The sequence below is a fragment of the Coturnix japonica genome, chromosome 13 (genome assembly GCF_054131305.1).
Source record: "Coturnix japonica strain WE chromosome 13, WE-NBRP24, whole genome shotgun sequence".
Lineage (NCBI taxonomy): Eukaryota > Metazoa > Chordata > Aves > Galliformes > Phasianidae > Coturnix > Coturnix japonica.
Genome location: NC_140675.1, coordinates 2,897,399 through 2,918,163, shown reverse-complemented (window position 1 = coordinate 2,918,163; position 20,765 = coordinate 2,897,399). Strand labels below are relative to the sequence as shown.

At 41.4% G+C, this 20,765-nt stretch overlaps 1 protein-coding gene across 4 annotated transcripts in view; it reads right to left on the bottom strand.

Moving 5' to 3' along the window:
- Positions 1-13,066: 13,066 nt before the first annotated feature.
- Positions 13,067-20,765, bottom strand: part of LOC146758586 (receptor-type tyrosine-protein phosphatase T-like) — a 199,151-nt gene continuing 191,452 nt past the window's right edge. For 3 of the 4 annotated variants that reach the window (XM_085514541.1, XM_085514544.1, XM_085514543.1), the window contains one exon: positions 15,646-16,455. In XM_085514541.1, coding sequence (XP_085370667.1) covers positions 16,100-16,455 — 356 coding nt within the window. In that variant the 3' untranslated portion in view covers positions 15,646-16,099. Of the gene's footprint in view, positions 15,521-15,645; positions 16,456-20,765 lie in introns of those variants that run through there. The other variant, XM_085514542.1, reaches the window with a different exon arrangement.

The following is a 20,765-nucleotide window of genomic DNA, read 5'->3' as shown; positions in this document are numbered from 1 at the left end:
TGCCTCATTAAGAATGTAGAGCAACGTTCCACTGTATTTCCTTTCACTAACTTCTAAATTTAACAATACACTCAACAATTCAAATTCTCTCATTAAACAACTCACAGTAACATGCAATCTGCATTACAGATGTCCAACTCTGCTTTCAGATATGTGCCAACAGGACTCTAGTATGCTGGGCAAAAGTCTAGCCAAAGTTTATCTCAAAAGGTTTAATCCCCATTTCCAGTGGAAGTCCAATTTCCAGTTAAGGTCAATAGAACAAGGCTTCCCTGAATGTGAAAGACAGAAGATAAAATCAAGAAAACCACGCACCAGCAAAGCATGAAGAATTACGTGTCCATCACACTAAACTGTGAGCAACGCTGAGCCCATTGAGACCTGGGTCATCTGCATTTCTGAAACCACCAAGATTTCTAGTACATCCAACAGACTCAGCATACATGTGCTGCTTGCAAGGCCACATCTGTGACAGAAAAACCAACAGCACACAGCATCAAGAAGTCTCAGCAGTTTTCTAGAGCCTGGGATTCTCCCCGGAGTGCTCCTGAAATGCCCACCCCAAACACACACTAAACCTCTGTCCTTACTGAAGGCTGTAAGGTCTACATCACTTGATTTGCACCAAAACCTCAGGGAGCCGAGTCTCAAGGAACCACACACACTTTTTATCTCTTTGAAAAGATAGATGGTGAAATAGATACTGAGTGGCAGAACTTGCAGGCTTGTTCTGCTGGAGGGCTGAGAGCAGTGCTGCTGACAGGGCAGTCCCAGCCCAGTCCAAAAGGAAGGACAGCACAGCCTCACCCCTGGCCATGTGCATGGAGCAGAAACTTCGCAGGTATAGAACTACAAGTGACAATCTTGCTCCTCCCCTGGTGAAAACTCTAGTTGAAACTACAGAAAATCATCTTTGCCTTTAAAAAGATTAAAAAGTAATAGCAGCTAACGAGTTCCTGCAGCATTCTATGCTGTCTAGTATTAACCAAGCACAATGTAAAAACGTTGATTCTCCATAAAGCTACAGAAAGCAACAACCATCAGGCAAACTATTCCGTAAAACCCACAAATCCTTCACGACTCGATGTGTTTAATAACAGTACTTCACTCAATGAATAACACACAACAATGACTCCACTAATATAACAATTACTTTTTTTGCTTCCCAACTATCTGCCACTACATAAAGTAGAATTTGGATCTATTATTATTATTAATTTTATTATCTTTTTTTTTTTTTTTTTTTTTTACAATTACCATTTTTTTCCTCTATTTAGAAACAAATGTAATTACTTCAGCTAGAGAAGACAGAATTACTTCTGCAGCACAGTCAAAACATATATCAACACTCATTTTCTGTAATTATTTCACAAGCGCTCTGTCTGGCATCATTCTCACATGAAAAGAGTTTTCAGAAGGGCCTTTGGCTACTTGATGCGCGGCGCACAATCACAGGCACAGCTGAAGAATGAAATGAAAGGAAAAGAGAGGTTCTCGCCATTCATTTAACCTTCTCTTTTGGTGTCTGCCTTGAAACGAGAAGTAACTTCAGAGAACAAGATGAATCTCTTCATCCCCTCTCTTTCCCGCTGTACTTGACAAACAGAAGAGTTGCCAATCTCTTCTATGACCGAGAGGTGTCAAAACTGGGATATAAATACATACTGTGTGCCCATGTTTCACTTCGTAGTAATTTATTATTGGAGCACCTTGAAAAGTGTGTTGTCATTAACCTTAACTTTTTGAAATGATCATTTGTCAAGGTTGTTGTCTAGACAGAAAAAATCCAGCTCCCAAATCCCAGGCGAATCAGCGCACCCTAGAATGTCCATACTTAAAACAGTTGCGGAGCTGAACATAACGAGTAGAAACAAACATGGTTTAGAGTAACCTTCAGAAGACAAGAATAAGGCACATCATCGCGTTCACTAAAAGCCAGTAGCATGAGCAGGGCAGTGAGCATCGCCAGCTGAATGCCTGGATTAGCTGGAGCTTTGTTTCTGCTGCACATTGCAAGGAGTGGAAGCTGAGGATTGGAGGAACAAAGCAGGCAAGAGGAGACAGGCTGATCTTGACAGCCAGATTCTTCTCCTCTCTCATCAGTCTTAAGCTAAAATAAAATGTGACACGAGCATGACAAAAGGCTATTCCCTTCCCACTAGCTTCCTAAAGAAAAGATATGCAGGAAGTCCTATGTATTCTTCTAGCCTCCGCTCACGCAAATTCATCCCCTTCTGACACCCACAGCCTGACAACTCCTGCCATGAGCTTTTTTGAATTAAAAAAAAAAAAAGTTATTTTAAATTCAAATATGGTGACACAGTTATTTTTATACTCCTCTGCACTTCTAAGACAAACTTCCTCCAGGTCTCTTCCCAAATAGGTGCTCTGAGGCATGGATGAGTGAACTGTGCACTCTGCTTCCTCTCTCCATTCATTTTATTGCCAATAGCCGTCAGCATCACAGCAAAACACATTAAACGAAAGGGCTGAGGAGTCAAGAGTGGGTCCAACCTGAAGAAAGAACAGTTCCAAGAAAGTGCCGCAGCAGTGCATCATGCTAATAAGTAATGAAAGCAACGAGGAAGCTTCAGGTTTCAGCAGTACTAAGCTCAGATCATTGCGAGATTAGCGTTCATTTGGCAGGGAAAAAATTAAACTTCTAAAGATAAATCTGTAGAATCACAGACGATTTGTAAAACGGTGTCAAACAGTTTGCTATATATTTAAGGGATATTCAATGCAGCGAACAATCGTAAGATCTCCAATCCAGATAACAAGGCGGAACAGAATCTGGATGTTTCAAGAACCAAAGATGAATTTTAATGACTTAGGAGAAAATTGAGAAGGGAAATTGCCTTTCAAATCTTCTTCCACAGCAGTTAACGCTTCAAACTGCCAGTGACTGCACCAGATGAAACCTCATTTTGTCTCATCTCAGGATAGCAGAAACAGTAACCGAGAACCCAGAGCTGAACCTGCGCTGCATTTTAAATGCCACAGTTACTGCGTGGGTCAGGAGTCAGACTGAAACCTCATTTACCACAGACTTGTTTATTTCTGTATTTAGAACCTAAACTAGATCACTTATTTTCACTAAAACTATTTTTTGTATGGCATGCAGGGACAGGAAGGAAGCTGCTCCATTTGCTGTTTGGATGTCAGAGGCTGTGTTTGAAGAGCAGAGGAAGGCCACAGCCTGCTGGCCCTGCAACGAGTCCCATCCAGGGAGCAAGGAAAAGGACTCTTAATGCACTTCATATATTACACTATACACTATATATATATACACTATTAACGCTCAATGCTACAGACTCACTGAATGGGCTACAGGCCAGAAAGAAATTGATCAAACATTTGCAAGCTACTGATAGATACTTACAGATATTATATACAGAAAATTGCTCCTTGGTACTGATTCACACAGAAAGTTAAATAGAAAATTTCTTACTTTCCCCGTTAAATATTAAGCTTAACATTCCTACAATGGAAATGTTTTGTTGCTCATGGGGTTGAAAGGGATTCAAGATATCATTGAGTCCAGTCCCTGCTACAGCAGTTCCCTACAATAGGTCACACAGATGGGCATCCAGCCAGGCCTCGAATAACTCCATAGGAGACTCCCCAACCTTTGTGGGCAGCCTGCCGCAGCACTTCATCACCCTTACATAAAGAAGTTCTTCCACACGTTAGTACTGGACTTTCTATGTTCAACATTAAGGAGGCCATCGCTCCCCGTCCTATTGCTACACAACACCAAGAAGAGCTTGGCCCCATCCATTCGACAGAACACCAACCAAACACCAGTATTTAGACTTGGGTAGAATTAGAAGATTCTTCCTCTTTTGTGCAGCCTCAGCGACACTAAAAACAACAGAAGCCTTCAGTCTTCAAGTTTTGTCACAGAAATGGCTGCTCACCCACTTTTTGTGCGTGCACATTCAAGGATGGAGAAGGGCACAAAGTGCATCCATCCAGTTGCCAAAGTCTGATGCAATTCAATGATGCTCTTACCACATTTCACATCTCCTTCTACATTTATTAGTATTACATCAGTATTTTGGAGCCCTGGGTCCAGTTCAGGTTCCCACTGCACAAAAAGACAGGACTGCAGTTTCTACTGAGCACTTCTATGCACACAGACAACATGCATCAATACAACACACCGCAGGAGCATGATGTCTCCAGCTTCTGTTATTACAAAGGATACTCTATATGGTATCAAATAATGAGATCTTCCACAAAGCTGCTACTAAGCAAGTGACATTGCTTAGATGTTTAATTGCCACACATTTTATTCAGAGGTTTTTTGCCTTTCCCCACACAGATAATTTTTAAAATTTAGGTTCTCGGGCAATTTGACCTGGAGTTATAAAACCGTATCTAAGGAATGTTATAAGAGTTTGATTATTTGAAAACGTGGTGTTTTCCAGTGACATGCAAGGCCCTAAGGAGCTTAAATATAACCCAAAGGCTTTGCAGATGACACAGTATGAGGGATGAAAAACCCCCATTCCGTGATGCTTCATCCTCCTAGGACAATACCTGGAATTCACGCACTACCCACCTGACACAGCAGTCAAAGCAAGGAGGCACTCGAGAGCTGAAAGCTGGCACAGTGCTTAAAGAAAGCAGAGATCTGAGACTGTGCTTGGAGGGAGGAGAAGGTGAGCTCTTATTCCCGTGAGGATGAAGCATCAGCTCAACTCTGAAATTTAAAAATACTTCTTTTTCAGCGGAAGGAAAAGAGATAATAAAATTTAAAGAAAATAATGGAAACAGAAGCAAGAGATGTTAATGTGAAAGCTGAGCAGCACTCAGCCCAGCACTGCTGTATCTGCAGTAAACTCAACAGCATTCCAGACATCACTGCTCTTCTCCACTAAATTCAGCACTGCATATTAATACCATAATAGCTCTGTATATATATAAAAAATAAATATACATTGGTATAATGCAATGCAAAGGCTGCCAAGAAGCTGTGCTGTTCTGAAGCTTCATGTCAAACCTCCCCTTATAAATGTCTCTCTAGTATGGTACATCTTGACACCCATATGTTGTCTCAGCAGTGTAGGAAACGTAAAGCTTTGCAGATCACACTGACTGGCACAGTTCCTGAGCTCCCACGCTTCCTTTCAAGCAGACAACATACTACACAGAATAAGGCTCCCTAGATAGTCTAGGATAATATTTTAGTGTAAGTAGAGCTAAAATTATTGCAAGCTACATGATTTGGCAATTAGCATTGCAAGAAGCCCAGGAAGCTCAAAGGAATTGTTTGAGTTAATTGCGACCAGGTAAAGAGCAGTGCAGCAAAGATGCTCCTGGTGCTCTACAGAGACAGCAGGAGCAAATACCAGACCCTCTGCCATCAGCCCTGCAGTGCAAACAAATAGCACAGTCCTGGGGCAGCACATCCCACCACCTGCTGACTCTTTTGGGGCTGGACTCGAGGACAAACAGGCAGCAGAACCAACAAAGCAGTTTTTAGCAGCCTGCCCCCCAACTTGCCTTCTAGACAGAAAAGCTGTTGGTTTTACCACTGTGGAAATGTATTCAGTCTTGAAGTGGAGCAATGCAGAAGAGAGGATGCATGTAGATGGCAGCCTGGAGGCACAGCTCAATGCCTGTGGTTTTTGCATGGAGAACAAAACATCCATTTATGACTGTTAAATACACATGAAAGCATAAGCAAAAAGAAGGTTTAAAAACAAAAACCAGACCAGTTTTCCTGAGGTTGTTGGATGCAGGGAGTGGCGAATCAGATAGATGGTTTCTGACTCCAAAATTTTCAAGCTCTTTGGACCAATGGTACTAGAACTGTCATAAAAATCACAAAAGCAAAGCAGAAAGGGTTTTTAAGGATAGACCTGTCAACACAATCTGGGAATCGCTCAGCTTTGCTGCCCAGAATCCGATCACGTTGTTGTTCCTTCCATGCTCTGAATACACAAGAAGGCAACCTGCAGCTGTGTGAAGGGTGCCCAGAGCATCTCACACTGTCCTTGTGCTCTCAGGAGGGAACAGATGGACGGCTGCAGGCTACAATTTGCTATTTTTCAGCCTGACTCCTTTGAGAAAGACCAATTGAAAGGAAATGCTGAAGGTGATACACCACCAGTGCCCCAGTCCTTAACCCAGGGGACAACCCAAGGTAGGATTTTTTTTCATAAACCCTTTAAGGTATTTAGGTTTCAAAGCTGTCAACACATTCAAGTACATTATCTGAGGCAATGGCATTTCATGAATCCCATGCAGCTGCCATGCAAAGTATGGCCATTTTTGTCCTGCAATGGAGAATACTGGAGATTTCTTCATGATGTTTATGAAGTCTGTCACTCAGGCAGCAGTTTAATCATGCCTTCTTGGATATATCTTTTTCCCCCTTAACCCCAGGGAGGATAACCTGGTTTTATTTACCTGAAATGGAAAATATATGGTCAAACAGATGTTGGTATAAGGGGGTAACTGTTAAGGTTTGCTGACAACTGGAAAGGTCTGAGCAATCAAACTGTCAATGGTTAAACAGATAAAAGTGACCGTGCCAAGTGGGACAGCTAACTGAGGACAGGCACTCCAGCAGAGAGAAAACCATCACCGAGTGCAGGCAAGCTGTTTGCAGGGACCGGAGGGCATCGATTCCAGGCATGTAAGAGAAAACTCAACTCTGATTTCAGAAATCAGAGATAGAAGAAAATATTATTTGAAAGGAAAGGTTGAATTAGATGAAAGCTTCACAGGCAGGAATTTGTTTAGAATTGAGGCAGAGACAGAGACAGGAGAAAACAAAAATGCATACGGATGTCTAACTCTCCATATTCTTATAGCAGCAATTGCTTGAGATTTCTTTTATAAAACCCTGTCACAAGCACTTCCAATGATGGGCCATTCCCAACGAAATAGCTGGAAGCCCTGAATTCCCCCAGCTGGTGGTTCAGAGGAATCCCCCACCTCCAATACAGACTGCCCAGGGCAGAGCTTCGGCCACAGCACCAGGTTTGGAGTGTCCAGGTCACAGACCTGTTCCTGGATGGCAGTGACAAAGAGTGCCTGCCCCACAGCTGTTGGGCCCTGCTTCCCAGAGCACGGCTGCTGCTTTGGCTTGAAATACAAATGCATAGTTCTACATCTCAGATGCAACACCAGAAACCTCTGGTGTCTCCCGCAAGCTGAGCTGTAGCATCATGCTGCTCTAACGTTAATCTTCCTATTACTCCTGTGAGGAAACAAAATACATAATATATCTATAACGTGAATAGCATAATGCCTCATAATCCGTTCTATCTCACTGTTTATATGATTCCATATGTACTTCTGTGGATACTACCGCTTCCAGATCTGAAACTGAGGAATCAATGCAGCAATTATGGACAAAGAAATGCAGAATTATACACAGGGTTATTTTTCATGCTGTGAATGAAGGCAAGTGCATTGCAAAAACAAAACTCATTATCCATTCTTTAAAATAATTATTTTCATGAAGCCAAAGTATTCTTTAGGATATTTAAATGCAGATTCAATCCAACACCTACCAACTTCACCCAGCATTTTTCTTATGCAAAAACTTCCAACATGTGCACAATTGCACATACGCCAATATTTATGGTGGCCACACAAACTGCAAGTCAAACACCACCGAGATATTTTGCTAGACAAACTAAGTTTCACTGCACATATGCAGACTGACTTTACATTTGTTCATTCCACTGTCATCCGTGTCATCTACAGTTAAGACTCAGGTATGTTCTGTGTTTTTATAACTCCTATTACTTTAACTTTCTCTTGCCACATGCATAGGAAAACAAGATCCAAGGATCTCAGGGTTACTGGAGGATCACATGGCTTAAGGATGAACGCGAGGAGAACATTCTTCATTTTTAATTACTGTCTCTGAGTGAAATGATTGAGAAAATTTCAGGTGAACGTAAATATTTTGTAGCAAACGGCTCCAATCAGAAGGAAAAACAACATCAAAAAAAACCACAACAACCCTTTTCCTGCACAAAGAAACTCAGCACTGAAGTGATTCAGCTCAGAACACACACATCCCCAGAAAACAGCCTGTGATTTGAAACCAATTTTTAGAGTGTTTTTCAGTACAGTGAGAATATCCCCCCACTGCTTTCATTTTAGGTTCTTCCATTGCACTTTTGGAAACGTACCCTTTGCTTAACACATCTAAGCAATCATTGAATGGTAGAATTGCTCAGGTTGAAAAGACCTTAAAGATTATCAAGTCCAACCATAACCTAACCGTACTATCCCAAATCTTAACAACCCTCCACTAAATCATGTCCCCGAGTACCACATCCAAATGGGTTTTAAACACATCCAGGGATGGTGACTCAACCACCTCCGTGGGGAGCCTATTGCAGTGTTTAACAGCTCTTTCTGTAAAGAAGTTTTTCCTGATATCCAACCTAAACAATGCAGTGCCTTCCCCTCTTTCAACAAGTGCTTGCTTTTAAAACCTCCTTGTTCTACTCCCAAGGGACCCCCAGTGTCCCAAAGAAAAGGCAGCAACAACAGGGTGATGCTGCTGATGCCCCCAGCCCCCAGGTGCAGCCCTGCAATACAAGGAACTGCCTGCAGCCTGAGATTGCACCCCTGCTGTGCTGCAGCAGTGCAGGAGCTTTGGGAGATTCAGCTCCTGATAGGCTGTAACATGCTGTACTGCTTGCTCACCTGTTTGCACAGATTGCAATTCCAGCTCTTTTACACTGAGGTTATTTGCTTCTGTGGGAAAAGAAGTAAATATTTGCTCTGCTGTGCCAGCTGGATCAAGGGAAAGCTATATATTGCACAAACCTTTGAGAGGAGGTAGGAAGAAGGCAGGTATTTGCAGTACACATGCACAGCACAAACTGAAACCAGCAGTGACTGAAAACCACTTTGGAACAAGCAGGAGCACAGGCAGCGCACAGAGGGCTGAGTTTAACTCTGTGGGTTTTAGGCCAGGTCAAAATTCAGCTTTCATGTCTGTGTTTCATGTTCTCTTCATTGAAATTAGGGTGATTTAGAAGGAAGACAATAACCTGTGGAGGACTGAGTATCCACGCTCACAATGATCACAGCACATACAGTATTTGGTACCTGAGATTGCCTTTGGTGCAGCGTTCATTGCCTTGTAGCTGATGTCCTGTTTCTTTGCCTCACTCCCTTCTCTGTTAAAAATAACTCAGTACTAACAACTTACCTATTACAAGCATTGCTAAACCAAACGTTCCTTAAAAATTCCACGTTGGACAAATAGATCACTCTAAGACTTCATCTCCAAAGTGATGGACTTCCTCGATAAATAGCCTTCCTTGATAAATAATCTTTCAAGCTCACCAAATATGTTTCTTCACCCTTCCTTTACTCACAAATCAGCTTCTGGAGATCTGGATATATTCAAGGACTCCTTCTCTCCTGCATTATTCTTCATTTTCTAGTAAATGCTGGAAAAATTTTCCAAGTGCCACAGGGAGAAATCTGTTATGTTAAGGTTTCAGAGTTTGTTATTTTGGCACTTGTGGTACTCCACGTAAATCCCTTTCCAATGGTTTCTGCACCAAGATTTTAGTTTAATACTTGAAGGATTATTGGCAGCTAAGGGGAGGATTTGTGGATGTTGAATGAAGTACATTGTAATAACAACCGTCAGGCTGATTATGATGCTCAGGCCTGTACGCCTCTCCAGCAACATCTGAATACTTTGATATGGTCACAGCTATGGCCTACATGAAAATGTCTAGAGTCAAAAAACAGTCTACTACTAAACATGCTTTAGAAGCACAGCTTTTATTAAATCACAATAAAAAGCTTTTATAAGCTAAAAGCTTATAGATTAAGTTTAAAGGAGGTGAAAGCATTCCCTTTCACTTACTTTGAGCTCAGTGGAATAACAAAGAATTAAGACGGCAGCAAAGCTTCCGTCTCCTATCAATCCCATGGCAAACAAACTGCACCACAATCCAAAGACTGTGGAGCTCGGGGTCTTTGCTTCTCCACCTGCAAAATGCAAACTGAGATACAGAGGGATTCTGGCACCCTCTGAGGAGGGAGGACAAGTCTAGCTCATTCCTGGCTTTGTCATATTCAGATGCCATAAAGTAATGGATCATAGAAGCATCCACGAACAAAAGAGGGGCTAAAAACCCATGCAAACAGACAAACCCACAACGAACTTTCAAGCTCAACCAGGGTGAGATCCAAATGAAAATGAAAAGTATTTATGAAGGTGAACTCACACACCAGCACATAAAAGGCTCTGTACTCTCATACTCCACCTGCTGGCTCTCCTCAGTAGGGATCAGTTGTATTTCTATGTTCAGTTTGGGTTTTCTACTTCTTTTTTCCCCGCTTCTCTCATAAGCTGTGCACCATCCCAGCTGATAGGGGTAAGCTGGAGAGCACTGGGCAGGAAGCCACACTCACCTTAATATTTCAACATCCAGTGGGGAAAAAGTAAAAGGGTAAAATATTCACGGCAATGTAAAACAATTGACAATGTATGGAACAAAACACTTTCTAAATGTTTCACAAATATTTCAGGGTTAAAAGAGTAAAGCGAGGCTAAAGATGCAGTGTTCTATTCAGTTCAGCCCCTACCTTGCTTTTGTGTTACATGCTGGAGCTTCTAAAAAAGCCAATTAAAGTGCCTTTTATTCTATGAAATGTTTAAAATTGGGCACTTTTGGTATACAAACCCTAAGCATCTGTTATTATTTGGGTGCTTTTTCATGCAGACTCGCGTACATCAAAATGAAAAGGCATTTATTTTTCAGCTGCCTTTAGAAAAGCAGAAAGAGAAGCGTAAGCAGGAAGCAGCATTAGTCCCAGGACAAAGGTAGGTTCATGACTACACAAACACAGAGCTTCATGAATGCTTTGCAAGTGTGGGGTCTGTCATTTCACAATGTGAACTGTATAGAGAGGAAAAACAGCCTCCTCTCTTGGGTCACTCCCCAGTGGAAGCTCAGTGCTTCCCACAGGCACGGCAGGAACACACACAGTGTTCTCCGTTCCAGTTTCCTCCCACTAACTGGGCTTTTCACTCTCGTATAAAGCAACATCTGGAAATGATCATCTCATCGCACCCTCAAAAAGGCAGAGAAGCAGTAATAATATGGTAATAAGGGATGAAATTTTACGAGAGATGGCACTTAACTGAAGACTAAAAGACACCATGCAATTTCCATAAATTGCTTTTAGCAGGGGACTGAGTGACAATCAGGAAAAAAAACCACAACCCCACTCCCGGCCCTTTGTTTTTTGTGCAAATCATGGGCCCGACTTTCAACTGGTGTAAAATGGTGATGTTGGTACAGCAGTTCTGGTTGCACACAAACCCCTGAATACCATTTTGTGCAATGGCACTTTTAGGATCGTGTGGTGAAGAGACCCTCAAATCGAGGATGCTAAAATGAAGCTGCGAAAGCAAAGCGGAAAGAAGCCATCAGCGCGCCAAATATCCGCTTGTTTTGTTGCTCTCCCTACTTTAAGTGAGCTTAAAAAGGAGAATCGAGCCATTATCTCCCCCCTCTGCATTTCCGCCTCTTCAGATCTGTCAGTTCAGGGTGAAACCCAGATGGGACTTGAGAGACAAGGAATATCAAGAGTGTCCCAACACAGCTGGCATGGAAACAGGTGCCAGGTAGGTTCTGTTCCTTTGGGAAAGAGATGCTGTCCCATCCCCAGCAAGATCTCCTCCTCTTACCATGAAAGCCTCATGCCTTTCTGAAAGGCTGGCCAGCCAGCCCACTCAGAATATGGTGCTATATTCATTCTGTAGTGCTATATTCAAACACCACTGTAGAAAGTCATTAGATTTAACACCAACGGCACCAAGCAGAAACAGGGGGATGTGGAAATGAATAAATAGACTTCAGACTAATAAATAAAAATAACCACTTCAGGATAACAAACTGCCTTTGCAGATAAAATGAAATAAATCCCTAGAATTTAAATCCATCATGAGCAAAATCCCACTGGAAAAAAACCTCCAGACCAAAACCCTATCATGACTGCTTCTACATTCATGAAAGTATTTATGCAGACTAAGATAAGGGTAGTCAATCCACACGCCTTGGGACAAAAGCTGATCTCCTGCAGGATCAGGATAAAGAAATTTCCTCACCACATGTGTCTTGATTCAGGGCAAAAGGAGACACGCTTTGCTAGGCTCGGGAGCTGCTAGAAGCAAGCCTTAGATCTGTGCCATGCTGATGAACTCCCACAGTAAATCCCAGCTTCTCCTCTGCACACTATCATTTCCCAATGCACTGAATGTACTGCCTGAACTTTGGCTGGGCTTCTCAAGCCTATCCACATAACCTGTCATACTCCAATCTGGCTCTTCAAGAGTCCTGTACTGTGAAGCATCCTGCTTCTCATTTCACCATTTAATTACACCCCTTCCTGCTCCCAGATTCTTTCTGTTCCTTGTAAGTCATCACCTTGTTACAGCTCAGACAACACAGTTGGTTGATGGCATTTTCCTCAGTTCCTTTCTAGTGTCCATAACTCCTAGTTACATACAATCAATCCTCTGTTCTCTGAAAGGTGTCACTTTGCTTTGACCACACTTCCACAGCTGGTGCATCTCTAACCTGGTATTGGCAGCTCCTCCAAGAGACACCTTTTGCCTGGGACACCCCTGGCACTAGCAGCACAAAGACAAAACAGAAACAACTTCTTCCTATGGAACTCAGCTCTTCAAACTGACACCATGTCTGCACTGTCCAGGAGGTCTGAATGTACCTATTATGGGCTACAAGAAATTAAAACCTGACAGATGAGGAAATTGCTCCACTCCAGCACGTCAACAGCCACAAAATGCATGTCATCAGGAAACACTACGCCCTTTCTTGCTGTTATTTAAAGGATAGATGCTGTTCTTCTGCTCCCCAAAAATTAGGAAGTGAGGAGGGAAAAAGGAGAAACCAAGAAACGTGCGTTATCTATTGAATCAATTAGACAGAGAAAGTCATCATCTCTCGTAAAAGGACATAAGCCATTAAGATGAAGTCCCTGTTTTTCAATAACACCATCAGACTGTTTCCAAGCACCAACTGGGGATCAAGAAAAAGGAATATCATATTTCCTAAGTCTATTCTTATCTCTCCAGCTGCCATGCCAAAGGCTATTGAGGTGGAATGAAAGCAGAGTTTCAATCATCAACAAAACGCTGCAGCTCACGGACAGAGTCGCTCAAACAGGTACAAGTCCCACAGGCTTTGTGGGATCCACATATCAAAACGCAGATGTAAGATTGTGCCATCCTCAGCAGCTCACCTGCAGGGCTCTGTGGCTCTTGGGAACAGAAGCTATCAAGAGAAGAACAACTCATTTCATTGTGCTATACAAGCCTTTTTTTTGGGGAATATAGCAAAAACCAAACACGAACGGAACATGTGCCACTGAGCCTTGTGCCTTGTCTAGTGCAGTAAGAATAGAAAGTCCCTTACAACATTTACCAATAAAAACAGACAAGAAACATAAGTAAGTAACCCCAAATGTTATTTTCCAACATCAACAGGTAACGTTTCCCATTTAAGGGGAGTTATCACCTTAAAGGTAAATACAAAATGTTTTTGAAACTGTAAAAACTCAGTGTTTACCATGAACAGATGCTTTGGTTGCTCAGTTCACTCAGAAGATGGTGCTGAGCTGAACAGATCATTACTGGGAGCTGTGTTCAGACATATTATTTTGACCCTATTATCCCTTCCCTATTATTTTTGGGGGGAAAACAACCTAACATTTGATATCATCCTTTCCTCTAACTGCTCCTCAACCCTGTGTCTGGTTTTAACCTCCAACAGTCTTTCTCTTGTTCTCTTGTCTCTTCCCTGTGACTGCCAATGCACTGCCAGACCATTTAACCTTCTCATACCCCAAGTCAGGACCTATCACAGCCTATGGAAACAAACTACAAACAAAAATAATCATTTATTTGCAAGGGCAGGGTTTGCCCTTTCCCTGCATCTGGCTTTTTCCTGGAAGAAAGCAAGGTAGGACTTACTTCTCAGTATCATTTCTAAATATCAAATATAAATGAAGTCCTGCAATACCATCCTGTGTGAAAGCAAAAGCTCCACCAGTGGGATAAAAAAAGAAATTATAAAAAATTATATACATTATATATATTATATATAAGTTATAAAAAATAAGATATTATCTAGTTTAATAAAAACTTTGTATTATTTCTGTTTATTTAAAGCAAGACTCGTTACAAACAACATAAAACAGGACCATTTCACCACTTACTGATGACATACAAATGTGTGGGAGTTTGGTACTTCCCTCCCTGCTAAGAAAACACAATGACAAAAGAAAATAATGGGCTGAAAAAAAAGTGGAACTGCTCATCACTGAACTATTTAGAAAACAACAACTCTCTTTCAATTGATGTCATTCATTGGGTGCTGTAAGGAAAACCAAGGAGGTAGCGCTGCTTTCTTCATTCAGTACATTTCTGAAAGCCTTTACTATGAAAATTTTGTATAATTATACCAGAAATAGGTTATTTTGTAGTCCTGCCACCACATATGAAAATCAGGAAATACCACATGTTTTCTTGTCTATCATTTCAGTTAGCCCTTTCTAGAAGGCATACATCTTCAGACAGTAGGGAGGTCTCTTCCTTCGAGTCCATAAAGATCGCTACAAGTTCCCCCACCCAGTGCCCTAAACAAAACATAAATGCCACCATCATCAGCCTTAACAAGCTCTAAATTGCAACATATATTAACAGAATGACCTTCTCCAGTAAGATTTTCATTAGCAAACTAGGACGGAAAACAGCAAGTAGCACCACTTAGCCAATTTTAATAGATTATCTACATCATCCTTTATGACATCAGTTGATAATCAGAGCAAGAAATTGAGCAATTTGAGTTCCTGTACAAGCCGTCATAATGCACAAAGTTAACCACTTTTTTTTTTAATCCTGTATTACCTAGAAAGTATTACCAGACAGGCTTGCAAGTTTGGCTGTCGCAGAAAGTTGGCCTGCAAAGCTGCAAGAAACCCAACCTCAGCATGTCATAATTCCACATGGAGATGCACTGTGCCAGGTTATTTCTGCTGAAGGTTAGAAAATTTGACACCGACGTGACCACAACACTAGTGAATGAGGACAGCTGGAAGCACAGCACATGCCATTTCCCAAAGAGGCCAGCAGAACATCCATACCACTGAAGTAAAGCCTCCAAACATCTGTCTTCTGCCAATGTATAAGTGCTGAATATAGCAAACACCCAACTGCCAAATCCTTATGCTAAAGTTTCCTTTCTATTTTTTTTACCAATCAAAACTTCTCAAAGAGACTCCAGATGTTCACTGCTGTATAAGCCACACAAAAAGCAAAGGCAGTAGGGATGTGCCCCCAGCTCTGCCCTGCACTCTCAACCTGCCAGGCTTCTTTGGCAAAGGAAGAGGATGATGCTAGGGATACTTATGCTGTGAGAGACAGTGAGGAGCACTATTCTTGATTTCCATTAGTGATCCATTTATGAAAATGGGATGAATATACCTGAAACATGAAGAATGTGATCATTTAATTTTAACTGATAAGTCCAAAATGCTTTAGAAAGATTTTTCATAACCTTGGATCAAAACTGATCTGTTCCAATATGAAAAGCAAAAAGGAAGACACTGTGCAGTGTTCAAATAGGTTTCTTTGTCAGAAGGTAGAGGAACAATCAGCACAATCAAATAGAATACAGAAATATATTCTAACAATTCAATGCTTACCGCTTATCCCTGTTGCACAGAATAGCCAACACTGAACTGCTTCTACTTAAGAAGAACACATATTTTGCTATAAACTTGCAGGGTGAAAATGTGATAATAGTCAAGTCCTAAGATCTATTTGCCTACTGGAGAATCAGTTGAAAAGCTCTCGTTTGCTTGTCCGTTTCAACAGAAAGCAGACATACCCTGTGGAAGAAAGTCTTGCAAGCAAACACACTGCATGAATAAAAACAACACTCTCAAACACTTGTCCATGGATAAAAAGTCAAAATATACCTACAGCATATCAAAATCCATAAAGTTCATTCAGATCTCCAAAGAAGCACATCTACAAGAAGGACAGGTAAAGTCCTGTCTGTTAATGCATCAGTAAGCAAACCAAAACATCCATGCAGTACTGGAAAGCAGCAGAAACACTACCTGCACATTTTGTCCTTGTTGTGAGTGGTGGTCCAGGTGGTCCCGTGCCTCCTTCTCCAGGGCGAGTCAGCAGCACTCTGATCTCATACTCCACATCTGGATCCAGATGCCACAGTTTGTAATTGGGAGAGTCCACAATGTGGGTTTCTGCCCAGTTCCCAGTGGTCGTCCGATACTCCACCTCTTTCAGTATGATGGGCCCGTCTCCGATGATGGAGTTGGCGTTGGGTTTGATCCACAGGTAGGTGGCTCCGACAGCCAGCAGCTCAGGAGGAGCAATAGGAGTTGGGGGTTCTGTAGACAAAAAGAAATCATGAGAGGCCTGAGGCCTTCCACTATGTACCTGTAAAGCAAGTCTGCCCCCAGTCCATTGTTAGTTATTGAATTTTTCCTGTTATTTACCAAATCTTTCATTTGGAATATTCTTTTTATGAAAGTATTTATTGCTTTACAGAAATAAAACAATAAAAAGGCACTATATTTGTTTTGAAGTTATTGCCCCTTGCACTGCTGTATTAATGCAACTGGTAGCATTACCAATGCAGAAACACCACTTCAAAAAATACAGTGCTTACAAAGCAACTTCTGCTGAAAATATAAAGCACAACAGTCATACATTTAAAAGAACAGAAGGTTTGTACTTATTTCCTCCTTTACGCATACACATACTGGCAGTCAATAGAACATAGGAGGAGGAAAAGAAGTCTTAAATAACACAGATTGAGCACACCTGTGTAGTGCTTAAAATGACACAACTAGCAAAGAGCAGAAAACTCAAATCACTTGTTCATTCTGAAGTTTTATAGAGGCAAACATACATGAAAAATAGGACAGATTTGCAGTGAAAGCACTGGCTATTTGTCTGAGAAGGTACTGCAGTTACAAACGCTGGGGATCTTTCAGTGGTCCTGCACTCCAGGCACCACTAAAACTGACTGAGAGCTTTGATAGCTCAGAGCTAAAAAAAACAAAGGCACCAAGGATTGACTGTGAACTTGCTTAATTTCATGAGCAGAAGTACCCAAATAAAGTCTGTGTGAGACTTGGAAGAGTGCCCAGATGTCTGAGAAGCATCACGAGGAACTCAGCCACTGAATATAACCTCTGTGATAGAAAAGCAAAGACAAGCACTGATATCTCAGCAGCACCCTGTGACAAAAGCCACTGATGGTCTCCTGAGCCCTGCCTGCCTGATCATCCCCCTCTGTTGGAAATAACACCTGGGTATTGGAAGCCACATGAATAGCATATGCTTTGTGGTTTTGAAAACCCGAGCTGAACTGTGCAAGATTATGAGCAATTTCATTAATTTCATTTAGCTTTTGCTCTGCCACACTCTAATGCAGTTTGCCTTCAGCCCAGAGGACACAAAACCTATTCTCTTGTGAAAACAAGGCAACGAAAAGGACATTTCTCTCTGAGAAAAAAAGAAACCTATGAATGTTACATCACGACATTAATTTTAGAGCCCTATGGGAATTACTCTGCAACTCCCACAGCTGATTCCTCACTGAGCACAGAAAACAGCAAGAGGGCAGAACCACGGGAATGGGGAAGAAAGGAGATGGAGCAACACGGGATGGAGGACCAGAGCACTTTCCCCTCTGGAGAAGTTTTGCAGGTTAACATCTGCTGAGTGAAGAGAAACAAATATACAGAAACCAGCGTAAATACAAAAGTACCAACTAAAACGTTACCTAATTCACCTCCTCTGGCTATCTAATCACAATCAGCTATGCAGTAAAGTTATTTCTCTAAAAATAAAATAATTAGTTTTCAAGAAATGCATGTTGATACATTATCATTAAAAATCACATCATTATAAATCTTAAATTGTTTATTGCTTTTTTCTTGGTGCAAGAGCATTAAAAGATGGACTCGCTGATTTTTATTCCCAGTGCAAAAAATGACATCTTGCAAAGTCACATTACAGCTGAGCACAAGACAAATGAAATATTAAGCATCATTCTCCTGGGCTGGTGATGCTTCAACAACAGCATGATCCAGGTTACTCTGGGATTTGATTGCCAGTTAGAACAGATTTATGGGCCTGAGTTTAATTAATAGAACAGTTTGTCCTGCTAACCAGACATTAAAGTCTTGTCTAGCAAGTTTAGAAACTAATATTGCCAAAGCAATTTAAATTAAGACGGCATCCAGCATTACTTCCCTGCCTACTTCAGGACAGATCTAAACCACCTCCCCTCCACCTCTGCCAAAACAGGGTTTCCATTTTCATCTACCCCTTCATTTTTGTCTCTCTAATAACATTAGAGGAAGAGATGTTGCAGAATAATGGAATATTAGCAGTTGAAACTGTTGTTCTCATTTTCCAAACAGAAGGAGCAAAGATGAGCAGATGTAATTGCAATTTTTCAAGACTCAGTAACACCTCACTGCACATAATGGGCTCTTTCCTACTGGCACCAACTGGACAGGAAGCTACTTTTCAATATCACTCTTTGCCAAACTATTGCAAGTGATCTTAACTAGTTATTCACTATTTAGCACAACTAGAACATAAACCAGGACCTTTTTTTTGGCCATTATAACTAAACCCACTTGTCAGTTACAGATGACCAGCCTCATGCTAACAGCTTCCTTTTGTAATTAAAACCTTTCTGCAACCTCGATTAACAGGGAAACAGATTGGGTCTGTACACATGTAATTGCAATCAGCAGTATTTTAAGCATCATTTGATCCATCCAGCCCATATTTTATATAGCAAGCTTTGTCCACCATGTTGCTCCCTTTCAGCCTTTATCCCTCTTCCTGCAGACACTGCAGGGAAGAGCACACCTGGAACTGGGCTGCTGCAACTGGGACGGCATCTAGCCTGAATGCCAGTCCCAGGATGGACACAAAAATGAGGGTTCAAGAAAAGAAAAGACATAGTACAAGCCCAAAATAGTTACTGAACATGCATAGATTTTACCCTGCACACAAAGTAGTTCCAATTATGCAGTCAGTGATGGAATTCAGGGTGTACTCTTCTGCCCTCCATAAGAAGAGAAATACTTCACATACAGCACCCATTTTACTCTTGGACAACCGCTTCTGGGTATCTCTACCCTTCTACTGGAATACTTCTCTACCTGACAATTCTAAGCAATTGCTTTAATTGAGCTCAAAAGGCTCCAAAATGAGGGAGAGAAAAGAGGATGAACCGAGTGCTCCGTGACAAAGCACTGGATGCAGCATGGGTGAAAAAGCTTGAAATGAGAACAGAGTTTATGTTCTATACTTAGTTTTCCAGTTATCTGTATAGTTCAGTGGTAAAACACTGTAAAGTGGACCAAAAGATGGAGAAAGTCAATAGAAGACTGCTAAGCTCTGTCCGTTGAGATCAATCGCGAAGGAAAACGGTATTATAGAAGACAAATTATTTGCTGGAGACACCTTCAACACGCTACTTTTTTTCTCTCCCATAAAGATGATGTAAGAAAATGTTATGTTGGAAAAAATCAACAAGTCTGTTAGAAACGTGGCAGGAAGCAGCTGGTCCATCAGTCCTTGGTAGAGGTCTAAACAGTTCTGGAGCTTTTAATGGAGCTCCCAATGAAAACATGAAATGTTACAGATTTTGATTGCTGCAGTGAAAGAAACTACAGTTATCTTCATAGGAGGTGCTGGGTAATCCTTTAAGTAGTAGATCAGTAGATGACCAATGTGTAAGCAACTGTAAAATGTACTAGATTGACTATCATTCAAGTAAAAGGCATGTAGTTGTTCTCCCAGCAGTGTGACAAATACTCCCCAATCAGCAATGACTTTCATCTCGGAAATGCACCCAGAGGTACATTAAGATTATTTCACAGAGTGCTTTTTCTGAACTCTTTTTTGCCAACTTCAGCCCAACTTACCTCTCACATCTAAAACCCCTGTGTGAAAAAGCAAGATGAGATTGCTGAAAACTAAGCAGCCTGTTCAAAAGCCAAATAGAACTGAGGGAAAAACTCCCTTTTGGCAGAAGCATAGGAGGAAGCAGACATGGCAAAAAATGTTTGAAAATACAGTTGCAAGAAACACACTCAGCCTAACTGGAACAGAGCTAAAGCCATTAATTTTATTATCCATTACTAAATACAAACAGAAACTGTTGATTATATTCCATATGGAGATAATCATAGAAGAGGTAATACCCACTAGGACAACCAATGAGCTATTTAAATGTTGCAGTGAATGTCACTTGCATTAATTCTGTCTGAAAGTTTGTATCATCTTTAAGAAAAAAGAGAGGCGATTCCTGAACAAGCCCTTGCTTATTGCCTATTCTAAACCACTGCAATCCCAGATGGAAAGCAATAATCCCCTCACTAAGAAAAAGACCTGAGCACGAAGCTGGAAAGGAGCACAGCTGAGATCTTGCTATATCAATCCTTGTGAAAGAAGGCTGAAGTTCCATCACCATGACATCCCTGATCTGTCCAGAGGAAAAGGGCAAACTCTACCAAGAGACCTTTAGAAAACCTCCATTGTTCTCCCAGGCACCAGAAAGGAACTGCCAAAGAAGCTGTCTCAAATTGAGACGTGAAAACAGGAGAATGTTGAGGGGTTTTTTTGTTTGTTGCTTTGCTCTAAATCAGAGCTTCTGATTTCTATA